Below are 21,243 nucleotides of genomic sequence, written 5' to 3'. Positions count from 1 at the left end.
ATAAGCAAGCAGCGTTTTTTGTAAGAAATATTTCTTGTTTAATAGGGAGATTACAAAAAAAACATCTTTGCCGCCCTCTATAATCTTTTTTTTTCTTCAGCCACCTCGGTCCTCTAGGCTAGCCTAAGTAGGCCTACGGTAAATAAGATATTTGTTACTTTGACTTGTATAAAACAATAACAATCGTAAATATAAAATTCGGGCTTTTATAATTGCTTTATTATAATTATTTTATTATAAAAAATGTTTAAATCCTGAGAACGCACTGAATGCGGCCTTCTTTTTTTAGCTTGTCCATGGCCTGATTGACAGAACAGGCGGATCCTTCGTTTGGTCTAGACTTAGACATTTTGAGGTCGGTTCGTCCTTGGATATTGTTATAACAATACTATACTTTGTTTTTTTTTTCTTTTGTAGTTTACAATATTGATTGATTGAAATTATTCTTAGGAATGGCAGAATATGAAAATGACTTTATAATGATTCCAGAAGTTAAAATAGGTGAGTTTTTAATAATATAAATACTTTCAAGAATTAATTATTAAATATTATAAAACTTAAAATCTGTAAATAATCTTTTTAAAATTTATATTTTTGTTATAATTTCTATTTTAGAAAACTTTGGAGAAATATTGGACAACAGTTCATCGACAGAAGACGAGATAAATTATAGTGAAAGACAAGAAAATGAGCATTTGCAAACGGAAGAAAATAGAGAAATGATTGTAAACAATGGAAATCAAATCAAATATAAATGTGAACACTGTGGAGAAAAGTTTGAGTTGCATGCATTAAAAACACATTTAGAAAAACACGCAGAAGTTGAACAAATTCAGTGTGAACAATGTGGCCAGATATTTGAGAATGAGGATGACTTAGATGAGCATGTTATTAAAACACATTCATGTAATCAATGTGAATATTGTCAACTAATGTTTGATGATGTAAAACATTTGGAATTACATTTTGCAACTCATTTTAAAAAGAGCGAAATATCTGACGATAAACATTATGAATGCGAACATTGTCAGAAAATATTCAGTCAATTTGGAGCTTTTAAAAAACATTTGAGAATACACACGATGGAGTCGTCTTACGAATGTGAACATTGTGGAAAGAAGTTCAAGACGATTAGTTCTAAAAATATTCATGTTCGGATACATACGGGAGAAAAACCGTACAAATGTGAGCATTGTGGGAAGGCATTCAGAGAAAATGGTGGACTGACGAAACATGTTAGGATTCACACAGGTGAAAAGCCGTACGAATGCGAGCAATGTGGAAAGCGATTCCGTGAACGCGGTCATTTAAAGTCACATGTGAAAATACACACAGGCGATAGACCGCATGAATGTGATGCTTGTGGAAGAAGATTTATTCACAATTGTGAGTTAGTAAAACATTCATCAACGCACTCAGGAGAAACGCCTTTCAAATGTGAACTTTGCGAGAAAAAGTTCAGGCAAAGTGGATCATTGAAACGGCACTTACGAACACATACAGGGGAAGCACCGTATGAATGTGAACATTGTGGGAAGAAATTCAAAGATAGCAGTTCAAGAAAAGGCCACATGCGCATTCACACTGGGGAAAAACCGTACAAGTGTGAGCATTGTGGGAAGCTATTTAGACAAGGGACTACTTTTAAAACACATTTGAGAATTCACGCTGGGATAAAGCCATATAAATGTGAATATTGCGAGAAAAAGTTTATCCAAAGTGGATCATTAAAATTACACTTAAGAACACACACAGGAGAACGGCCATTTGAATGCGAAGAATGTGGAAAGAAATTTAAAAGGAGGGGAACTTGGAAAGTGCATTTAAGAATTCACTCAAATAATCGACCGTCGTATGAATGTGAACATTGTGGGAAAAAACTCAGTGAAATTTCTAGTTTAAAAAGACATTTAAAAATGCATAAGGAAGCTGATTTAGTGCATCAAATGGAGCTTAATAATTGGCAATGATGTCAACTACTAAAACATAGCTTGCAAATGAATAAATTTAATATTTATAATTTTTAACATTTTAGCAAAAAATGTTATGAAGTTCTGTATGGCTTACCACTCATCAAATTAAATACTTTGTATAAGTATTGTATGTACAATAAACTTGTCTTCTATATTTAATGTATAGTATTTGTCATATGTTATGTCTAAAAGAAATGTACATTTAATAAGAGGAGAGAGAACTTGGGAAATCTTGAATAAAAAAATACATCAACAATGTGTGATTTCCACTTTTCGGTCTGCTGCCCTCTATATTACAAGTTCTCTTTTTAATTATGAATTTGGAATCGATGGTGGATGCTTTGTTTTTGTTTTCCTAAGAAATATTAAAATTAGTTAAGGTAAGTTGAATAATTATTTGATGAATGTACTAGTATGCGTTAGCTCTACTATTAGACTCTGAACAGAGTATTATCTAGGCCTAGATTCACACTGCTTTGTTTTGTCCAGCTAGCCTAGTGTGAACCAACAAGCCTGTTTTAGGTTGGTTTCACACATACTAGCCAGTCTATTGTCTTATGATGACCATAGACTATCTTTGCATTATTTTAATTATATTGTATTGTTTTTTTCACAAACTTTTGATAGAGGGATACAACATTTTACAATGATGGAAAAGACGAAATGCAGAAACGACGAATCAGACGAAGTAACACGATATAAATGTGAACATTGTGATGAGAAATTTGAGTTGGATTCTTTAAAATTACATTTGGAAATGCATACAGAATTTGAGAAGTTTCAATGTGAACAATGTGGGGAGATATTTAATGACATAAATGATTTAACGATGCATGTTAAGTCGCACAAACATAAATGTGAACATTGTGGTAAGAAATTTGATGTTGCGATCAAATTGAAGGAACATCTCAAAGTGCATTCAAATAGACAACATGAATGTGAACATTGTCAGAAGAAATTTAGCCAAAGTAACGGCTTAAAGATTCACCTAAGAACGCATACAGGAGAAAGGCCATATGAATGTGAACATTGCGGCAAAAGATTTAGGCAGACCGGAGCTTTAAAAAGACATTTAAGAATACACACAGGGGAGACACCATATGAATGTGAACACTGTGGGAAGAAATTCAGCGATCGTAACAGTTTTAAAACGCATTTACGAATACACACGGGAGAAAGACCGTATGAATGCAAATATTGTGAGAAAGCATTTAGGGACCGTGGCAACTGGGCAACTCATCTACGAATACATACCGGAGAAAAACCATACGAATGTGAACATTGTGAGAAAAAATTTACACATAGTAGCGCTTTGAAACGACATTTGAGAATACATACCGGACAAACGCCTTACGTGTGTGAACATTGCGGGAAAACATTCAATCGAATTGGCCCTTTGAAAGAGCATTTGATAATACATGCCAAAGAAATGATTTACAAATGTGAACATTGTGAGCTGGATTTCAAAGAAGCTGATGATTTAAAAGAACATTTAATGTCACATTCAAATGTTAATGACATTATTACTTTGCAAGATGATTTAGCAGGACACGCAGACAAACAGACACAGTATGAATGTGAACATTGTGGACATAATTTTAATGATATTGAAACATTATTGAAACATTTAATAATTCACAAAAAAGAACAGAAATTAAGCGAAAATCATAATTTAATAACTCATTTGATAACACAACAAGAGGAAGAGCAAAACGAATGCGAATTCTGCGGAAAAATTTGTAAAAATTACGAAATAATGAAAAAACATTTGCAACTGCATACTGGAGAGACTCCTTATGAATGTAAATATTGTGATGACAAATTTATCAGCAGTGGGTCTTTAAAATTACATTTGAAAACGCACACTGGAGAACGACCATTCAAATGTGAACATTGTGAAAAGACGTTTAAAAGAAAGAGTAACTGGAAGGTACATATACGAATTCATTCTGGAAATCGACCGTATGAATGTGAACATTGCGGGAAAAGATTTAATGAAAATTCTAGTTTAAAAAGACATTTGAGAATACACACTGGTGAGACGCCATATGTATGTGAACATTGCGGAAAGAAATGCATCAATTCTGAAAATTTAAAAACACATTTAACGGCACACACAGGAGAAATGCTGTATGAATGCGAACATTGTGGTAAGAAATTTAACCACAATGGTACGTTAAAAACGCATTTGAGAATACACACGGGAGAAAGACCGTATCAATGTGAACATTGCGGCAAGAAATTTAGACAAAGTGGTAATTTAAAAACCCATTTGATTATACACTCAGGGGAGATGCCTTTTGAATGTGAATATTGTGGAAAGAAATTCAATGATAAATATACTCTAAAAAAACACATAATGATACACACTGGAGAAAAACCGTACAATTGTGCATATTGCGGAAATGAATTTCGGGATCGGGGCAACTGGAGGACTCATCTACGAATCCACACCGGAGAGAAGCCGTACGAATGTGAATACTGCAAAAAGAAATTCACACATAGTAGCGCATTGAAGCGGCATGTGAGAATACACACGGGAGAAACGCCGTACATTTGCGAGTATTGCGGTAAACAATTCAACCATAACAACTCTATAAAAACACATTTAAGAATACACACGGGAGAGAAACCCTATGAATGTAAGGTTTGCGAAAAGCGGTTTAAAGATTTAAAGGTTCTTAAAGTTCATTTGAGAATTCATACCGGTGAAATGCCGTATGAATGTAATTATTGTGGAAAGAAATTTAACCAAAATGGTTCTTTGAAGATACACATCAGGACACACACAGGGGACACACCTTTTCAATGTGACATTTGTGGCACGAAGTTCAACCAAAGTGGCTCTTTAAAAGCACATTTGAAGGCACACACTCTCTCATTCAACCCAGTACAGCAGCAGTAAATGGAGATCCCATTCTTTGTTATTGACTACTTATTTTAATAAAATAAGCATCTTCAAAAAGATGTGATTGAAGAAAAAAAATCACTGCATAGTAATTATTTAATGTCTTCTTTATCGCAATACAACTTGTCTAATGTAAATTAAAAGTATAGTTTCTTTACATGGTAATCTTCTACTGGACTTACTATATAATAAATGTTATAATAATTATTGTGAAATCTATAAAAGTGGAATAATTACTGTAAAGATGACATTGTAAGACATATTGTGTGATGAATAAAATTAGAATTTAAAAAAATTAAATTTTACATATTTTTGGGTTTTTTTTTACATGTTTCTCAAAGTAACTTATGTTCTTATATAAACATTTACTACATGGAATTAATGATTTATACATCTATTCATGACTTATTAATATAAAAATTCTGTAATATAACAAAAAAAAATTTTAATTTATGTACTGTATTATTGCTCCTTTGGTGTGCCATATTTTTTTAAAAATCATTGATGCGTAACAACAACAAAGCTGAGCTGAGCTGCTGACGGACACCGGACACGACCGACGACGGGGTGGTCGCGGGCTCGACAGTTTGGAAAACTAGGCCTGGAGCTCCGCTATTGGCCTAGCCTTTAACATATTTATATATGTTTGTTTTTTTTATTTATTTGATGGTATCTGATACTGCTATCTGCCTATCTGCTGTCACCTCACAAAATAGCCGGGGCTGGTGGTGGGTAAGTATGTTTATTTAGACTTTTTAATCTGACACCACACAGTCGGCCTAGGCTAGCCTAGTTAGGCTAGGAGGAGGCTTACAAACTAGATTTAAGAGGAATACCCAGTTGTAGGTTAGGCCTAGCTTACTAAACCAGCCTAGGCCTAGCTAATTATTAATTAAATGTGCCATTTTTCGGGTCAATATTGTTATGTACATGTGTACTCATCAATAAAATTGTGTACAATTTAATTAAACCGAGCACTATAAATTACTATTTGTTATTGTTATATTATAAAATTGTGTTTTTATATTTTTAGGTCTTACGTCGACAATGGCCAATCAAAAGACAGCAGTAGCACAAATGCAGGTTGAACAACAACCAGATGTAAAGGTTGAAATTGGTTAGTTGTAAATTATCAAGTGTACTTTTACAAATTAAAAAGTGTGGAGTACTTTCCTTAAAAAATAAAATTACTAACTTTGTGTGGACAAAGCTAGCCATGTTTTACTGTATAACAAATACTGTGTTTTACATGAATTTAACGTATTATATTTGCAGTTGAATGTTCTGACGAAGAAATAATGAAGGATGAAGGAAAATGGATTTATGTGCCACCTGAGTACGAAGCTGAATGTAGCGAAGATAACATGTTAGAAGAAAGGTCAAATCAAGAAATATTTCAGAAATATAAATGTGAACACTGCGGAGAAAAGTTTGACTTAAGCGATTTCAACAAACATTTAGAAACGCATTCAAACATTAAAGACTTTCAATGTGAACAATGTGGATGTACATTTGATGGTCAAGATGAATTGGTCATTCACATTAAGGCACATTTAAGAAAAGAGGTTTTTAAATGTGAACATTGTGAGGCATCATTTGAGGACCAAACTGGTATACAGATGCACATGAAGACACACACAGATAGTGGCTTTGAAGAAGAATATTGTAAAAATATCAACAAAAATGTTTCCGTCAAAGAAAAACAATTTGAGTGTAAGCATTGTGGGAAAATATTCAAACAAAGTAGAATTTTAAAAACACATTTAAGAATTCACACCGGAGAAAAGCCTTATAGTTGTGAACATTGTGGGAAGAAGTTTAATGACACAGGCAGTTTGAAAAAACATGTGAATTTGCACTTAGGAGAGACGTACGAATGCGAAGTTTGCGGGAAGCCTTTTAATTATCGTGGAAATCTTAAAACTCATATGAAAATACACACAGGAGAAACGCAATTTGAATGCGAAATTTGTAAAAAGAAATTTACTCATCGTGGACATTTGAAAACGCATCTGAGAACTCACACTGGAGAGAAACCGTACGAATGTGAACATTGCGGAAAAACATTTAATGATGGTGGCAATTTAAAACAACACATGCATTTACATTCAGGAGAGAAACATGAATGTGAAGTCTGTGGCAAAACATTTAGTTATAGTAGATCTCTTAAAATTCATATGAAAATCCATACAGGAGAAACACAATTTGTATGCGAGATTTGCGGAAAGAAATTTAATCATCGTGGACACTTGCGAATCCATGCGAGAATTCACAGCGGAGAAACTCCGTATGAATGTGAACATTGTGGAAGGAAATTTGCCGGCTGTGGTAATTATCGAAATCACATGAAAAACCATTTGGGAGATCAACCATTTAAATGTGAACATTGCGGAAAAAAGTTTAGCTATAATAGCACTTATCAACGTCATATGAAAATACACGCATCGGGCGAAACATTACATGAGTGTGAACATTGTGGGAAAACGTTTAGTCATATTGGTCATTTAAAGCGACATTTATTAAAAACTCATGCAGAAGAAAAAGAATAACAATTTAATAGACACATTCAATATTTGACTTTTTGAACATTGTACTAACTGTCCGTAAAATAATGATAAAAAGGAGAAAAAAATGATATTAGCTAGATTATAAAGTTTTTATGACTTCTCTGTCTCTCTTTATGTATGTTTGCAAACATTAAATGAAGATGTATATATAATATATTTGTGTCCCTGCTTTTTATTTTTGCCTGTTTTGTGTTATTATTGGTACCTCTGTACTGTGTATTTTTGCTCTTTTGTTGTGCCATATGAAGGAAATCAATGATGCGTAACGAGAAAGCTTTTTCCTTCGACGAGATTTTGAGCTGCTCGCGGGGGAAAGGTAGGCCTAAGTAAGCCTAATTCAATAATTGTAGTTTCTCTCTGATTATATGCTATATTCGGTAATAATAAACAAATATCCACTACTATCAGATATGTGTTTTTATGTGTTAATTATAAAGTAAACTGAATTTAGGCATGTTATGGTTTTTGGGGGTTTGATGGTTTGACAGCATGATAGGCTAGAGGCTAGGTACAATACTTTTGGTGCAATAGACGTTTGAAGGTCGGTGTTTTTTAAGGTTTTAATTCTACCCAAGTCGATTCGACCCTGAACAGTTTGGCTGTAAGTCCATTTGACCGATTTCATTATTTTCCAAACTGTATTAATAAATTAGACACATACTGCATTAATATTGATATTATATTAAATAAATTTATTCTAATATTAAAAAAGTAAAACATTTAAAAATACCGGTATTACAAAATTATTTATTAATATTTATATTAGTTTGTGCTTAATTTTTTTTCAGATATTGTGAATGAAAGGTCTAAAATGGCAGATATAAATGAAAATAGAACAGCAATGCAATTCAATTCAGAAGTCATCTCTGATGTAAAGGTTGAAATAGGTAATGATTTTTATTAATACATTTCAATTTTGGCGTTTTCAATTGAGAATGTTTTACTTTTCCATTGAGTATTTATCTTTTAGTTTTTTGAACTTTAAGTTTGTACTCAATGAACAAGTTCTCCTAATTAATGTTTACCATTCAAATAAAAAAGTCTAGTCTTTAATTAGGATAAAGTTACCGAATCAAATAAGGCAATTGAAACTATTTTATTTGCAGTTGAGTATTGTGAAGAAGAAAATACAGATGAAGACAAATGGGTTTATTTACCAACTGAAGATGAAGGTAGCGAAGGTAACGTGTTAGAAGCAAGAACCAATCAAGATTCAGAAATACTTAAGAAATTTAAATGTGAACATTGTCAAGAAAAGTTTGATTTAAGCGACCTTAACAAACATTTAGAAGAAGCACATTCAAACATTAAAGACTTTCAATGTGAACAATGTGGACGTACATTTGACGGTCAAGATGAACTGGTCATTCACATTGCTAAACATGAAATAGATAAGATATTCGAATGTGAACATTGTAGAAAATTATTTCACGACGGTAGCACATTAAAAAGACATTTACTGGTACATACAGGTGAAAGCCCATTTACATGCAAATATTGTTACAAGACGTTCAATCAAAAAGGGAATTTAAAAGCGCATGTGATGCTCCACACGGGAGAGGAGCCGTTTAATTGCGACTATTGTGACAAGAAGTTTAAACAAAGGGGACATTTAACGGTGCATTTAAGGTTACACACGGGAGAGAAACCTTATGGTTGTGAGTCTTGTGGCAAACGGTTTAATGATAGTAGTAATTTCAAAAAACATTTGAAGAAACATGAACCATTATCTAAACAAGATGGTGGAAACGCATTAAATACGTTGCATCAGGATTTTAGAATAAATGGAGTAGAGAAGGAATTGAAATGCTTGAAATGTAGTAAAGTGTTTACTAATAAGAAGGATTTTGAAATACATATCAAGACACACATTGAAGACATTAATGATCAACTAAAACCTAGAATAAACACATTTGAATGTGAACATTGTGGAAAGACTTTTGCACAGAATAGCTCTTTGAAATCACATGTGATGATACATACGGGAAATGCTCCATTTGAATGTGAATATTGTGGGAAAAAATTTATACGGAAAAATCATTTAGAAACGCATTTGAGAATACATACAGGAGAAAAACCGTTCAGCTGTGAACATTGTGGAAAAATGTTTAGTGATCGCAGCAATATGGAAAAACATGTTAAATTGCACGTTGGTAAAGCATACCCTTGTGAACTATGTGGGAAAATCTTCTACTACAGTGGGAACTTAAAAGCTCACATGAGAATTCACACGGGGGAGACACAATTTAAATGTGATGTGTGCGGAAAACGGTTCAACCATCGGGGACATTTGCGAACGCACATTAGGATACACACGGGAGAAACGCCTTACGAATGTGAACATTGTGGGAAGAAATTTTCAGATAGTGGTAACTACAGAAACCATTTAAAAACACACTCGGGGGATAATCCATTTGAATGCGCACATTGCGAGAAAAAATTCAACTATAGCAGCAGTTTAAAACAACATTTGAGAATACACACAGGAGAACTGCCGTTTAATTGTGAACTGTGCGGAAAGAAGTTCAACCACCGTGGCCATTTAAACCGACATGTTCTTACACATTCAGAAGAAAAACCGTTTGAATGTGAACATTGCGAAAAGAAGTTTTATCACGTTAGTGCATTAAAAAGACATTCAATTAAACATGCGGGCAATGAATTGTACGAATGTGAATATTGTGACGAAAAGTTCACAAAAAAGTGTGATCATTCTTTGCATTTAAGAGTACATGAAGAAGAAACAACATTCAAATGTCAATTTTGTGAACTGCAGTTTATAGACAGTTTAACATTAAAAAGACATTTAAAAAAACATAATCTTGAAGACACAATATATTTGAAACTTAATGTTCAGAATCCCGAATTTCAAAGTTCAGAAATTACTGATGAGACAACTTTTTAATCGTGTACAAGAATCTAATGTATTATGTTCCAGTCATGTGCATGTATTTAATGTTAATATTTCTATGTATTCTGAATTTAGTACATTATACATTATATCAATATATTGAGTACAGTATATACTATAATATAATAAAATGTTGAAATATTATGTAAATAATTTGTTTGTTTAAATAAATTGACTGTGTACAACACAAGTTTCATTTTATAATGTAACTGTTTTGTTTTGCTCTTTTGGCGTTCCATAATCACCATAACTTGACGGGTGTGTTGTTCAGAATCAAAACAAAGAGATCGCGAGCCTAGGATTTTGACAGATGATATATAAGTTTCTTTGTTTTATAATTAAATAGTGCATTAAGTATAGTTTAATTATGCATTATTGATTTGATAATCGGATCATCGATCAAAGCACTTTGTTTCTGTGAGAATAGGCCTATCTAACCTAGGCCTAGTCCAGCTAGCCAACAAGTCAGCCTCTCTCTGAGACTCTGCTGTCATCTGACTTCTGCGGGTGGTGGGAAGCCCTTTTTGAAAACTCTACGCCCGGTAGGCCCCGGTAAGTTCGTATGATATGAAATGATATTATTAAAATGCTCTAGTGGTAAATTAAATATATAACATTAAACATATTTGATATCATAAAATCCTAATCCTACAGGGCGATACCAAACGTAGATCATGACCCTTCTGCTGTGAGAGTGTGGGCCGTGTTTGGGACTGGGAGACAGAAGATTTACGATAGGCAGGCTAAATTTATACATACAATGTTTTCTATACCAGTATTTGGAATTATGAGTAGAATCGAAATTAAATTAGGAATTCAAATGGGTTATTTAATTTAAATTATATTATTTTAATTCATTTCTACAAAGTTATTCCTGTTTTTATAGTACAGTAATTATTCTAATTTTAAGATAATTGATTATTTTTCAATTCCAGAAAACATCACTTTTAAACAACTTTATGATTTGAAAACACATAAACATGCATAAATGAAAAACTAGAACCCGATTGAATGAAGGAAGAAACCGTTATTTATTTCAACAGTATTTTACGAGGGTGGTCCATCCAGACGAAGCTGATCGTTAGGGACCCTCACAAATTGATTAGGAGGAGAGTGTTGGTTTCATTTAGAAGTAACAAACTCACCTGATGATGGAGGCAGTGAAATGGATGGATCTCAAGAAGATAGCTTTACAGGAACACCTTCGGAATTAAATTCAACAACAAAATATAAGTGTGAATACTGTGGCGAAAAATTCCTGTTAAATGACTTAGAAATACATATGGAAATCCACTCAACTACAGACCAAGTTCAGTGTGAACGATGTGGGTCTATATTTGATGAACAAAAAGATTTAATGGTGCACCTTACAAAACAACATGCAGTTAATGTTTTTGAATGTGAACATTGTGAGAAAAGTTTCAATGAAAGGAAAGCTTTGAAAAGACATTTAAAAACACATACATCGAAAAGATCATTTGAATGTGAACATTGTGGGAAACAATTTTTAAAAAGTTGCAATTATAAATCACATTTAAGAATACATACGGGAGAGAAACCATTTGAATGTGAACATTGCGGTAAACGGTTTAATAAAAGTGGGACTTTGAAACGACATTTAAGATTACACACCGGAGAAAGACCGTATGAATGCGAACATTGTGGAAAGAAATGTAACCAGATGGGGCATTTGAAAATACATCTGAGAACACATACAGGAGAGACACCATTTAAATGTGAAGAATGCGGGAAAGCATTTTATCATAGTAGCGGATTAAAAAGACATTTGAGAATACACACAGGAGAAAAACCATTCAAATGCGAACAATGTGGTAAAGCATTTAACCTCAATAGTCATTTGAAATCCCATTTGAGAATACACACAGGAGAAATGCCTTATGAATGTGAACTGTGCGGACAGAGGTTTAACCACAGAAATATATTGAAAACACACATAATGAAACACACTGGGGAGAAGCCGTTTGAATGCGAACAGTGTGATAAAAAGTTTGTCAACAGTAGTTCCTTAAAAAGACATTTAACAATACATTCGGGAGAGACGCCGTATGAATGCGAACATTGCGGACAGAAGTTTAAAGATGCCAGTTACTTAAAAAAACATTTAAGAATTTATAAACAAGAAATGGCATTTGAATGTAAACATTGTGAGCTTACATTTATTCACCACTGTGCTTTGAAAAGACATTTAAGAAAACATGCCAAAGAAAAACCATATAAATGTGACCTATGTGGAAAAGCTTTCAATCTTAACAGTAATTTAAAATCGCATTTGAGAATCCACACAGGCGAGAAACCGTTTGAATGCGAGCTTTGTGGCAAGAAATTTAGACAAAGCAGTAATCTGAAAGCGCATTTGTTGATACACACTGGAGAAAAACGACATGAATGCGAACATTGCGGAAAGAAATTTAATCAAATGGGTGATTTAAAAAAACATTCAAGAATACATTCTGACGAGAAGCCGTTTGAGTGTGAACATTGTGGGAAAAAATTCACTTATTGTAGTGCTTTAAAGAGACATTGGCGTCTACACACTGGAGAGATGCCGTATGTGTGTAAACACTGTGGAATTAGATTTAGGCACAGTAGTTATTTAAAAAAACATTTATTAATTCATCCAGAAGATTCTCAATTTAAAGAATAAGATTTTGTACCACGCTTAAATTTGATTTATCTATCCAGCATCTTGTCTTCCGATGGATATCAGCGATGGACCTCGGTGATGGACTTCAGCGATGGACCTCCTTTCCTTCAATCCTGCATATGTACATCATGTCTGTATTTCTTCAACAATGAAGCTTGTATTCTTTTGCAGCAAATCCACAAATGTCCGCACTTGTCTTCGGAAGGACATCAGCGATGGACCTCCATTCCTTCAATCCTGCATTCATGTCTGTATTTCTTCAACAATGAAGCCTGTATCTTTTTGCAGCAAATCCACAAATATCAGCGCTTTTCTTGTCTAATTGACCTTTGCCCTGGATTGGTCACCAGCTTGAACACTACTCTTCCCTCGCACCTTTACAATATCCAGCAAACTGTAGCCTCTCTATGTTATCTGAATTATCTATTCTAATATCGTGTCTTAAGTCTTAATATTGAACTAAGTGTAAATGTGAAAAAACTGAATAGAAAATATAATAAATCATGAATACAATGTTTAAAGTTCTTGTCTGTTGGTATTGTTCTCAATATTAATCATCAATATTTTTACCATACAGTAGCTCTGTGTATTATTATTTTTTCTGTTGATTGTTCAGCGCTTAGAGGTGCCCTACATTTTCCGCTAAAGTTGTTTTAAAAGAACTTTTTGTGTTTTATTTATCATTAAATACTTCATATTGTTTTCTTAATGTTATCAAGGTGAGAATCTATATAAATTATTTATTTGTATTGTTTTTAAAGATTTAGAATGTCGTAATGGTTGTTGAGAAGTCTCTCAACCTTGTTTTATTTCCTTTGAAGTAACATGTGTACTGCAAACCATATTACTACATATTAATTGTATACTGTAATCTTAATTATGTTATAATATTTCTATTCAATGACTATCCTTTTTAAATTTTATTTATAGGCTGCATGAAACATGAAATTGGATGAGCTTAAATTATTGATACTTTTAAACCAGTCAGACGTCGCATAAAATATCTTTGTGGGTTCATTTGTCAAAAGGTAAAATAAGACAGACAAGAATAATTGCAAATTTCCTTTTTTGTATTCTGACAGTACTGTAGAATTTAATACAAAAATAACATATTTATTTTCTCTGCTATTGAATTCACTTCACAATCTCTTAAATACTTTATTTATTATATTAAAATTATATAAATATTAACTGATTGTTAAAATACATTAAACTACTACTACACTAATTTACAATTTGAATAAAAAGTATTGCATTTAAAATATTACAAATGATGTGATGTGATCGTACTGTGCCAACTAATGGCACCATATGGTACTAACAATGGGATTTGGCACTGTACTGTATCTCGCATTTCTATCAAACCAGTTTTGTTCTTATTCTTATTTAGTAAGTTTAGTAGAGAATGACGACTTAGACAAGACACTACTATACATGTTTTATTGCTGTTCACAGCACACAGCAAACTTGTGAATTGCGTTTCTTTTTCTTTGGTGGTTTTGATAACTCTTCCTGAGCTTCTGTTTCGGTAAAAGATTCTTTACTTGTACTTTTTTCTAATTCAGTCTCCTTTTCAATTATTGCATTTGTTTTAGCTTCTTCCTCAGATTTGTTAGAGGTATCGATTGGTGGCAGATCATCTGACCGCTGCGAGTCAAGAAAACCATCTGCACTGGACAAACCAGGGGTCACTTCAAGAACTTCTGTCGGTTTCTCGTGGATCGCTAGGACGATTGGTTGTCCATATCTTGTACCACCAATGACCTCATTATCCTGAATTACCATGGTAACCAGGTCAGAGTAGATGTAGTGAGACATGTAGAAGGCACCATCGCTCATCTGCCAAACGCGTATCAACTACAATTGAAAAAAGTAATTTTTTCTTTGTACTTTATGGATGTTTTGGAATTATATTTTTTGAGGCACTACATTTAATTATTGAGAAATTCTTACCTTGTCTGATGAACCAGTTACTAAGTAGCGTCCATCTTCGGTAAACGCCATGGAAACCATTTTAAATGTCTAAATAGATGTGAAAATTAGAAAGATAGATAAACTATAAAACAACAATTGATTCATATACTGTAAGTACGGTAGCAAAGACCGATAATATTAAGAACACTATTAAGTCAAACCACAGGATGTTGTATCACCATTATTAGTATATTCCTTAACACTGTTTCTTCTTAGTATATTATATTAGTCTTAAATACTTACACCGTCTATAATTTTTATTAATGTTGCAGCTCTCCAATCCCAAACTGGCACACATGTATCAAGAGACCCAACAGCAAGGACATCTTCACTCGGACTTAGTGCTAAGCTTGTGACAGATGACTTACACTGTGACAATGTCTTAGTGTCGTCATCTCCTAACACTAACACAACACCAGTGTTTAAACCACAGATCACTTGGTTGTCACTTGTAAGTAGAACACATTCGATTGTTTCATTTTCGCTTTGTAGTGGCGTCCATGTTTTTACAACCGAATGAGTTTCCATATCCCATAATGATATTTTATTTTTAAGTGCTACTGCGGCAAATTTATCGTCCTTTCGGATAGCAATATGGCGGATACAATCTTCAAACTCGTGTCGTGAAATAGCATCTGTCGTGTTTATGTTCCATATCAGAAATACACCCTCTACGTCACCCGACAACGCTGTGATGTTATTGGAGCATGTCATAATGGTGTTAACATTGCATGTATGCTTGTACTGACTCTGTACAGGTTTTCTAGCCTCACAACACCAGACTACTATTTCAGGTGGGTTTGCGGAATAATGCAAGACAAACTTCTTGTCTCTTGTGACGGCGATAACACCAGACTGATCCCGAAAAAAGAGATTGAAATGAGAGATGTACTTTTCTTCCGTACTCCACAATTTGATGTACTGCGAAACGATTGAGGTAGATATGACAATGTCGCCTGTCAAAGCAAAGTTGGAGACTTCAACTTGTTGGCCTTCAAGACTTTCAAAAAGTTGGCCAGTTGCCAAATCCCACACATTCATAATGCTGTCTCGCGCTCCTGACACTATGTACTTATCTGAATACGTAACAGCAACGCAATCAATTATGCCTTCATGCCCTAGCAACAAAAACAAATTTTAAATCAGATACAAAAATAGCATGGATCGTAAAATTAGAACGCAATCAACATTGTAGTTTATTTAACACGTCCTAAAGCCAACTCAGATAGTGTCGTACGACGAGGAGGAAATTAAACATGTTTAAAGTTCTCGCGACGACATAAAAACTACGCCTGACGCTATCTCAAGACGACTCATCTTGTTGGGATTTAACTCAGACAGCACCGACGAGTCCAGACGTTTCGTTGGGCCTTGTCGTACACCGCTGTCTGAGTTGACCTTAAGATTCTTCTTCTGAAGGATTGTGGTGATATTAAATAAATGTACTATAGCACTTTATTTACCAATACAATATGTTACCTGTAAGCGTATGTTGTAAGCTGCCGTCCTCAACACTATAGACGAGAACATTCATGTCTGCTGCCACCACCATCCACCTGGAGTTGTTGCTAGCACACACAGAGTACACCATAGCATTATCTGGTGTTTGCATCACATGCTTTAGGCTCACCTCAATCTCACTTTCTTCAATTTTTGAAGTTGAGAAAATCTGTAGAAATTACGAAAAAACGATTAGTAATGATTACAGTTCTTTAATTTCAATCGTTTTCTCAACTGCATTCAATCTTTTTTCCTCAATTAATTTCATCAAATACTTACTTTCAATCCTCCAACTTTGTCCCCAGCAAGAATATGTCCGTCATCAGTCATGACGACCTTTGACACTTCGCCATCAAACTCCTTCTTGTCTGCTAGCAGGTTGCCTGTAGCAACTGACCAAACTTTGACACTTTTATCATCAGATCCACTAACCAGTATCGTGTCATCCTTGCTTATGAATATTGATGAGACTGGTGAACTATGACCTGTTAAACGATGTATTTCAACACCTGAACTCAATTCATAAACCTATAGCAATAAATATTAAAACTGATAATATAACACAACTTGCAACAATGTTTTGATTTATTGAAAAACAAAACTTTAATTCCTAATTGTTGTCTCTCAATTTTTAATATTTCAGATTCATCCTTACATTGATGATCTCATTGGATGCGGAGATAATCTTGCTAGAGTCATGTGATATACAAAGTACTGAATGATTGGTGTATGATGAATGATCTTCTTTGATCACCCGGAGCTCTTCGCCAGAATCGACATCCCAGACTCTGAGAGAGTTATCAGCAGATCCTGAGACAAGATAGGCAGAATCAGAAGACATGGCGACACAGTGAACTGGTCCTATAAGAGCAAAAGTTTATTTTAACATTGCATATTCTCAAACTTAGTTTTAATTGTAAGTATACAGTACAATATTCAAATTTGAGAGTATAATGTTAATGGAGATATTGACCTGAATGACCTGTGAAGGTCAATATTGGTTCACCGTCCATTAGATCCCAGAGCCTAGCAGTACCGTCCTCACTTGCACTCACCGCCAAAGTGCCTTCCTCATTTGCCACAATATCTAGTATATTTCCTAAAAGGAAAACAAAGTGCATGAGATAATTGACAATTGTAGAGAGATCTCTGTATCTAATCATTCTGTTTTTGTCTATCTTATATAAATGTGTTGCTTTTACCTGCATGTCCAACCAGAGTTGCTCTGTGTGGGCCTCCGGGAGAAGGGTAGCAACTACGCGTAGCATACACCACCTGCTTATGATAGTTCTGACACCATCTAGTAGCGCCCTCTAACAAGGACTTTATAATGCATGTATGCGTGTCAGCAAAATGCAACATTCGCCCGAGTACGTCGGTTGCTAGACAATTTGATTGTTTTAGAATTATTGCGTATTCTAACGTTGGCTTCACTAATCTAATTAAAAAAAAAAAATTTTCAAAAAATTTAACATTACAATAAAATGATTCTTTCTATTCTTTTCTGTTAGGTTTGTTTGTTAATGTTAGCACCGCTTCTAACGACAGACTTTATTCCAAATCTCACCTGAGCAGATCCTGAACAAGCCGCAGCTCTACTATAAGTTGTTCACTTGTAGTTGGGTAAGCAATAATCATATCCATTTCTTCTATGACATGTTGTGGTGTGTAAGCTTCTACCCAGGAATACAGGAAGTCAAAGTTTCCAAGAATGTGCTAAAAAAGGAGAGATTATGCAGCTATTAATTTACTTATATTGTGTTCCGTTTTACCATTGCAATTGTTAGTCGTATACTCAAAATTAAGTATGTACACTTGTAACAAATTCCTTTTAAGTTTTAAAATTAAGTACGTACCTTTATCATTTGCTCCTCGTTTTCAGCATGGAGCATATGATACGGAAGTTCATTTAACTTTCGATAATTGAACACATTCTTAAACATGATTGGTTGATGCGAGACGTTCCTGTAGGCTTCTAAAGTTTCTTTACGTTGGTTCAGAATTAGAGTCTGTTGAAAAGAAAGACAACTTTATTAGTGAAAAACCACTTTTATTTTATTTTTATTTCACCTTATATAGAGGGTGACCCTGAACAACGTATGCAACATATCAAGGGGCCCTCTTGTCTGTGTGTGACAGTGGCATTAACAAATATTCAAGGCTGTATGTTTCAGAGTAAATGATTATTTTACCTTCTTTTGATTTCCACTCCAGGTACCCAAGAAGAAATCTACAAACAGCTGATGCCGAGCGCATCTCTCCTTGTCATCTAGCAAGTACTTGTCTCTTGATGCTTCAATAAATTGCCTGCCGCATACAAAAAGTAATTATTTTAATTGATTTATTTATTATAAAGTGATCATAATTTTGTATGGCAGAATTGAATGCCTAAAGTTATAAGACAATGTAAAGCACTAACCTATGATAGAGGACCATAACAGTCCTTCCATCTGCCTCACGGTTTACCATATACTCTCGTATCTCATTATGAAGGCGCGCCCACAGTAGAGGGGGTAGTCTGACTACGTCAGGGTTTGGCGGCGACCAGTACTGGTATATTTCATCTAGGACTTCATCATCAATTGATAAGATATCTTCCAATTCACCCTCAGTCACTCCATTTCTATTAATAAATAATAAAGTAAATAGATTTAAAATTTACCCTTATATTATGCTAAAAACATAACGTCATAGAATTAATTTAGGGCGCATTTACACTACCAAAAAATTAGCATACTATTATTATTACCTTGATGCACTTATGTAGCCCATTGCATGTGAAACCACAGTCTTTCCAAATTGTCTTTCCAGACGGTCAAACAGTTGCCAAATAGCTTCCCGTACCGTGTACGCCAGATCGCTGTCTTCCACAGCAGTGTATGACTTCCAACGCCGTGCTTCTTCAAAAACCAACTTTAAGAAGATAGGCTGTGGACATTGCTGGAATGCTGTAGTAATACAGTAGTTATATTCAGGTTAGTTATTGATATACTACACACTAGTTTCAGTTTATTTCACACAACATATTACACTATATATACATATATACTTAAATAATAATAATTTGATTGTGTGTGGAGATTACAATAAGCCATAAACAAGAATAATAGTTTTTGGTGTACAACTAAATTTTGTTTTATGGTTTCCATTGCAAACACTAGTAAAGTAATATAAAGTTGAGAATGAATTGACTTTCATGTAATTTAACACTAAACTAATAATACCAATAAATTTAAACAATCACAAACCTTTTCTTATAACGATAGACTGTTCTTGAGTAACTGTTCTGGTAATACTAGCCATCCAGGAGTTTAGGATCTCCTCTCCAGTATCATCTGGCAATGGTTTCACTGCCATAAAGCACTCCTCATCTACAATCCACTCTTTCAGCTCATCCAAAATATTTGACGCATCTGGCAATGTGGACAGAATTATCTTGACGTTAGGCGGACATTTTTTCGGCAGCCATTTTACCTCGTAAGCATCAAATGCGGGCTGAAGCTGATCAAGCGAATCTAATAGAATGATTAATGGTTTGTCTTTAGCAACATCTGAAACGTGTTGAAGTAAAACCGGAAAGTATTTCACAAGATCCGCAAATCTCTTCAAGTTGACGCTAGATGGAATAGTTAGGTTATACACTTCACATATCTGGTTAAATATTGAAAGCATAACTTGAAAAATATTAGAGGTATGTGAGGACGTTCCAAGAAATCGTAAGACTGTTTGGCAATCTCTTTTATTCTGCTGTTCCATCGCAGCTTTTGCCATCACTGAAGTCTTTCCAACACCTGATGGTCCGTGTATCACCAGTGGCTTCGTTTTCGCTGGATTAGACAGATAAGTATCAATCTCTTGTAACAGTTCCTTCCGCCCGCAAAAGTTCTTACATTTCTGTAGGCAGAATTTACTGTGATGAAGAACTTCCATGAAGAGTACGTCTTGGCAGAGATCCAAGAGGTTGGATTCTCCGAGTCCTTTCTTCACCAAATCTTTAACATCTTTTACAAACGTCGTACAAAGTTTGATCAGGTATTGATAGTGTTCGACGTTTGTGACGTCTACTCCCTCACTTGTCCACTCTATGAAGTACTTATGAATGTTATTCTTACTCAGCTTAGAAGGAAGAAACTCTTCTTTGAATTCTCTCAGAAGATCTCGTGCTTCTTTGTCAATTTCCGAAGAATTGAGAAAATCTGTGTAGCTATGAACTTTAGGGTTTTCGAGGTTGTCTTCCAGATGGTTCAGCGTTCTTACGAATGCAACACAGTGATTATCTGGGTCGTCAGTGTTTAGGGCAAACTTGACCTCCTGTTCAGTAACTAAGCAAAAAAAGAAATTTGTTTTTTAATCTGTATCCATTCTAGGCCTACTGATTATAAAAAATAGTGTTGTTTTTTAAATTATAAGTATTACCTGACATAGAATAATGTTTCATTCTGTCTTGTCCGATTTCATTAGCTGCTATGGCGCCCTTAACTGCTTTTCTCAACGCTATGCTTATATTGTTAGTGTTTCTAATCCAGTCGTCTTTTCTGTCCTGCGTGACAGTTTGAAGTACAAACACTGGCGGGTCACAATTGTCATCTTTTTGGTACCAACGCTCAAGAAGACTATGGTCATTCTCATCATCTTTAGCAAACTTCAAAATGGTTTCAAACTCTACGGCATCAATGGCGGCTGGGTTCGGTCTCCAGCCATACCGCTGACCAAGCAAAAACTAAAAAAAACAGACAGTTAATAAA

The 21,243-nt window shown here is 34.4% G+C and overlaps 4 protein-coding genes across 4 annotated transcripts in view; 3 read left to right on the top strand and 1 right to left on the bottom strand.

Moving 5' to 3' along the window:
• LOC144856120 (NACHT domain- and WD repeat-containing protein 1-like) overlaps positions 1-21,243 on the bottom strand; it is a 187,846-nt gene that overhangs the window by 165,791 nt on the left and 812 nt on the right. The window contains exons 3-17 of the mRNA XM_078714088.1: positions 20,915-21,218; positions 19,747-20,820; positions 19,248-19,446; positions 18,918-19,121; positions 18,691-18,805; positions 18,355-18,507; positions 18,066-18,214; positions 17,701-17,936; positions 17,472-17,597; positions 17,154-17,359; positions 16,778-17,026; positions 16,478-16,667; positions 15,242-16,116; positions 14,978-15,046; positions 14,163-14,881 (exon numbers count right to left, since the gene is read on the bottom strand). Of these exons, the coding sequence (XP_078570214.1) occupies positions 14,474-14,881; positions 14,978-15,046; positions 15,242-16,116; positions 16,478-16,667; positions 16,778-17,026; positions 17,154-17,359; positions 17,472-17,597; positions 17,701-17,936; positions 18,066-18,214; positions 18,355-18,507; positions 18,691-18,805; positions 18,918-19,121; positions 19,248-19,446; positions 19,747-20,820; positions 20,915-21,218 (4,557 nt within the window). The 3' untranslated portion in view covers positions 14,163-14,473. The remainder of the gene's footprint in view (positions 1-14,162; positions 14,882-14,977; positions 15,047-15,241; positions 16,117-16,477; positions 16,668-16,777; positions 17,027-17,153; positions 17,360-17,471; positions 17,598-17,700; positions 17,937-18,065; positions 18,215-18,354; positions 18,508-18,690; positions 18,806-18,917; positions 19,122-19,247; positions 19,447-19,746; positions 20,821-20,914; positions 21,219-21,243) is intronic.
• LOC144855152 (uncharacterized) lies at positions 99-2,132 on the top strand. Its single transcript, XM_078712969.1, has 3 exons — positions 99-138; positions 418-501; positions 616-2,132. Exons 2-3 carry the CDS (start codon positions 453-455, stop codon positions 1,968-1,970), a joined length of 1,404 nt encoding a protein of 467 aa, XP_078569095.1. The 5' UTR covers positions 99-138; positions 418-452; the 3' UTR covers positions 1,971-2,132.
• LOC144856122 (uncharacterized) lies at positions 2,276-7,602 on the top strand. Its single transcript, XM_078714090.1, has 5 exons — positions 2,276-2,353; positions 2,601-4,863; positions 5,598-5,613; positions 5,915-5,998; positions 6,157-7,602. Exons 2-5 carry the CDS (start codon positions 2,620-2,622, stop codon positions 7,428-7,430), a joined length of 3,618 nt encoding a protein of 1,205 aa, XP_078570216.1. The 5' UTR covers positions 2,276-2,353; positions 2,601-2,619; the 3' UTR covers positions 7,431-7,602.
• LOC144856121 (uncharacterized) lies at positions 7,785-13,945 on the top strand. The gene is made up of 5 exons (XM_078714089.1): positions 7,785-8,049; positions 8,237-8,335; positions 8,555-10,349; positions 11,014-11,150; positions 11,466-13,945. Exons 2-5 carry the CDS (start codon positions 8,260-8,262, stop codon positions 13,022-13,024), a joined length of 3,567 nt encoding a protein of 1,188 aa, XP_078570215.1. The 5' UTR covers positions 7,785-8,049; positions 8,237-8,259; the 3' UTR covers positions 13,025-13,945.

The sequence above is a fragment of the Antedon bifida genome, chromosome 11 (genome assembly GCF_963402885.1).
Source record: "Antedon bifida chromosome 11, ecAntBifi1.1, whole genome shotgun sequence".
Lineage (NCBI taxonomy): Eukaryota > Metazoa > Echinodermata > Crinoidea > Comatulida > Antedonidae > Antedon > Antedon bifida.
This window is presented reverse-complemented; position numbering and strand designations above follow the sequence as displayed.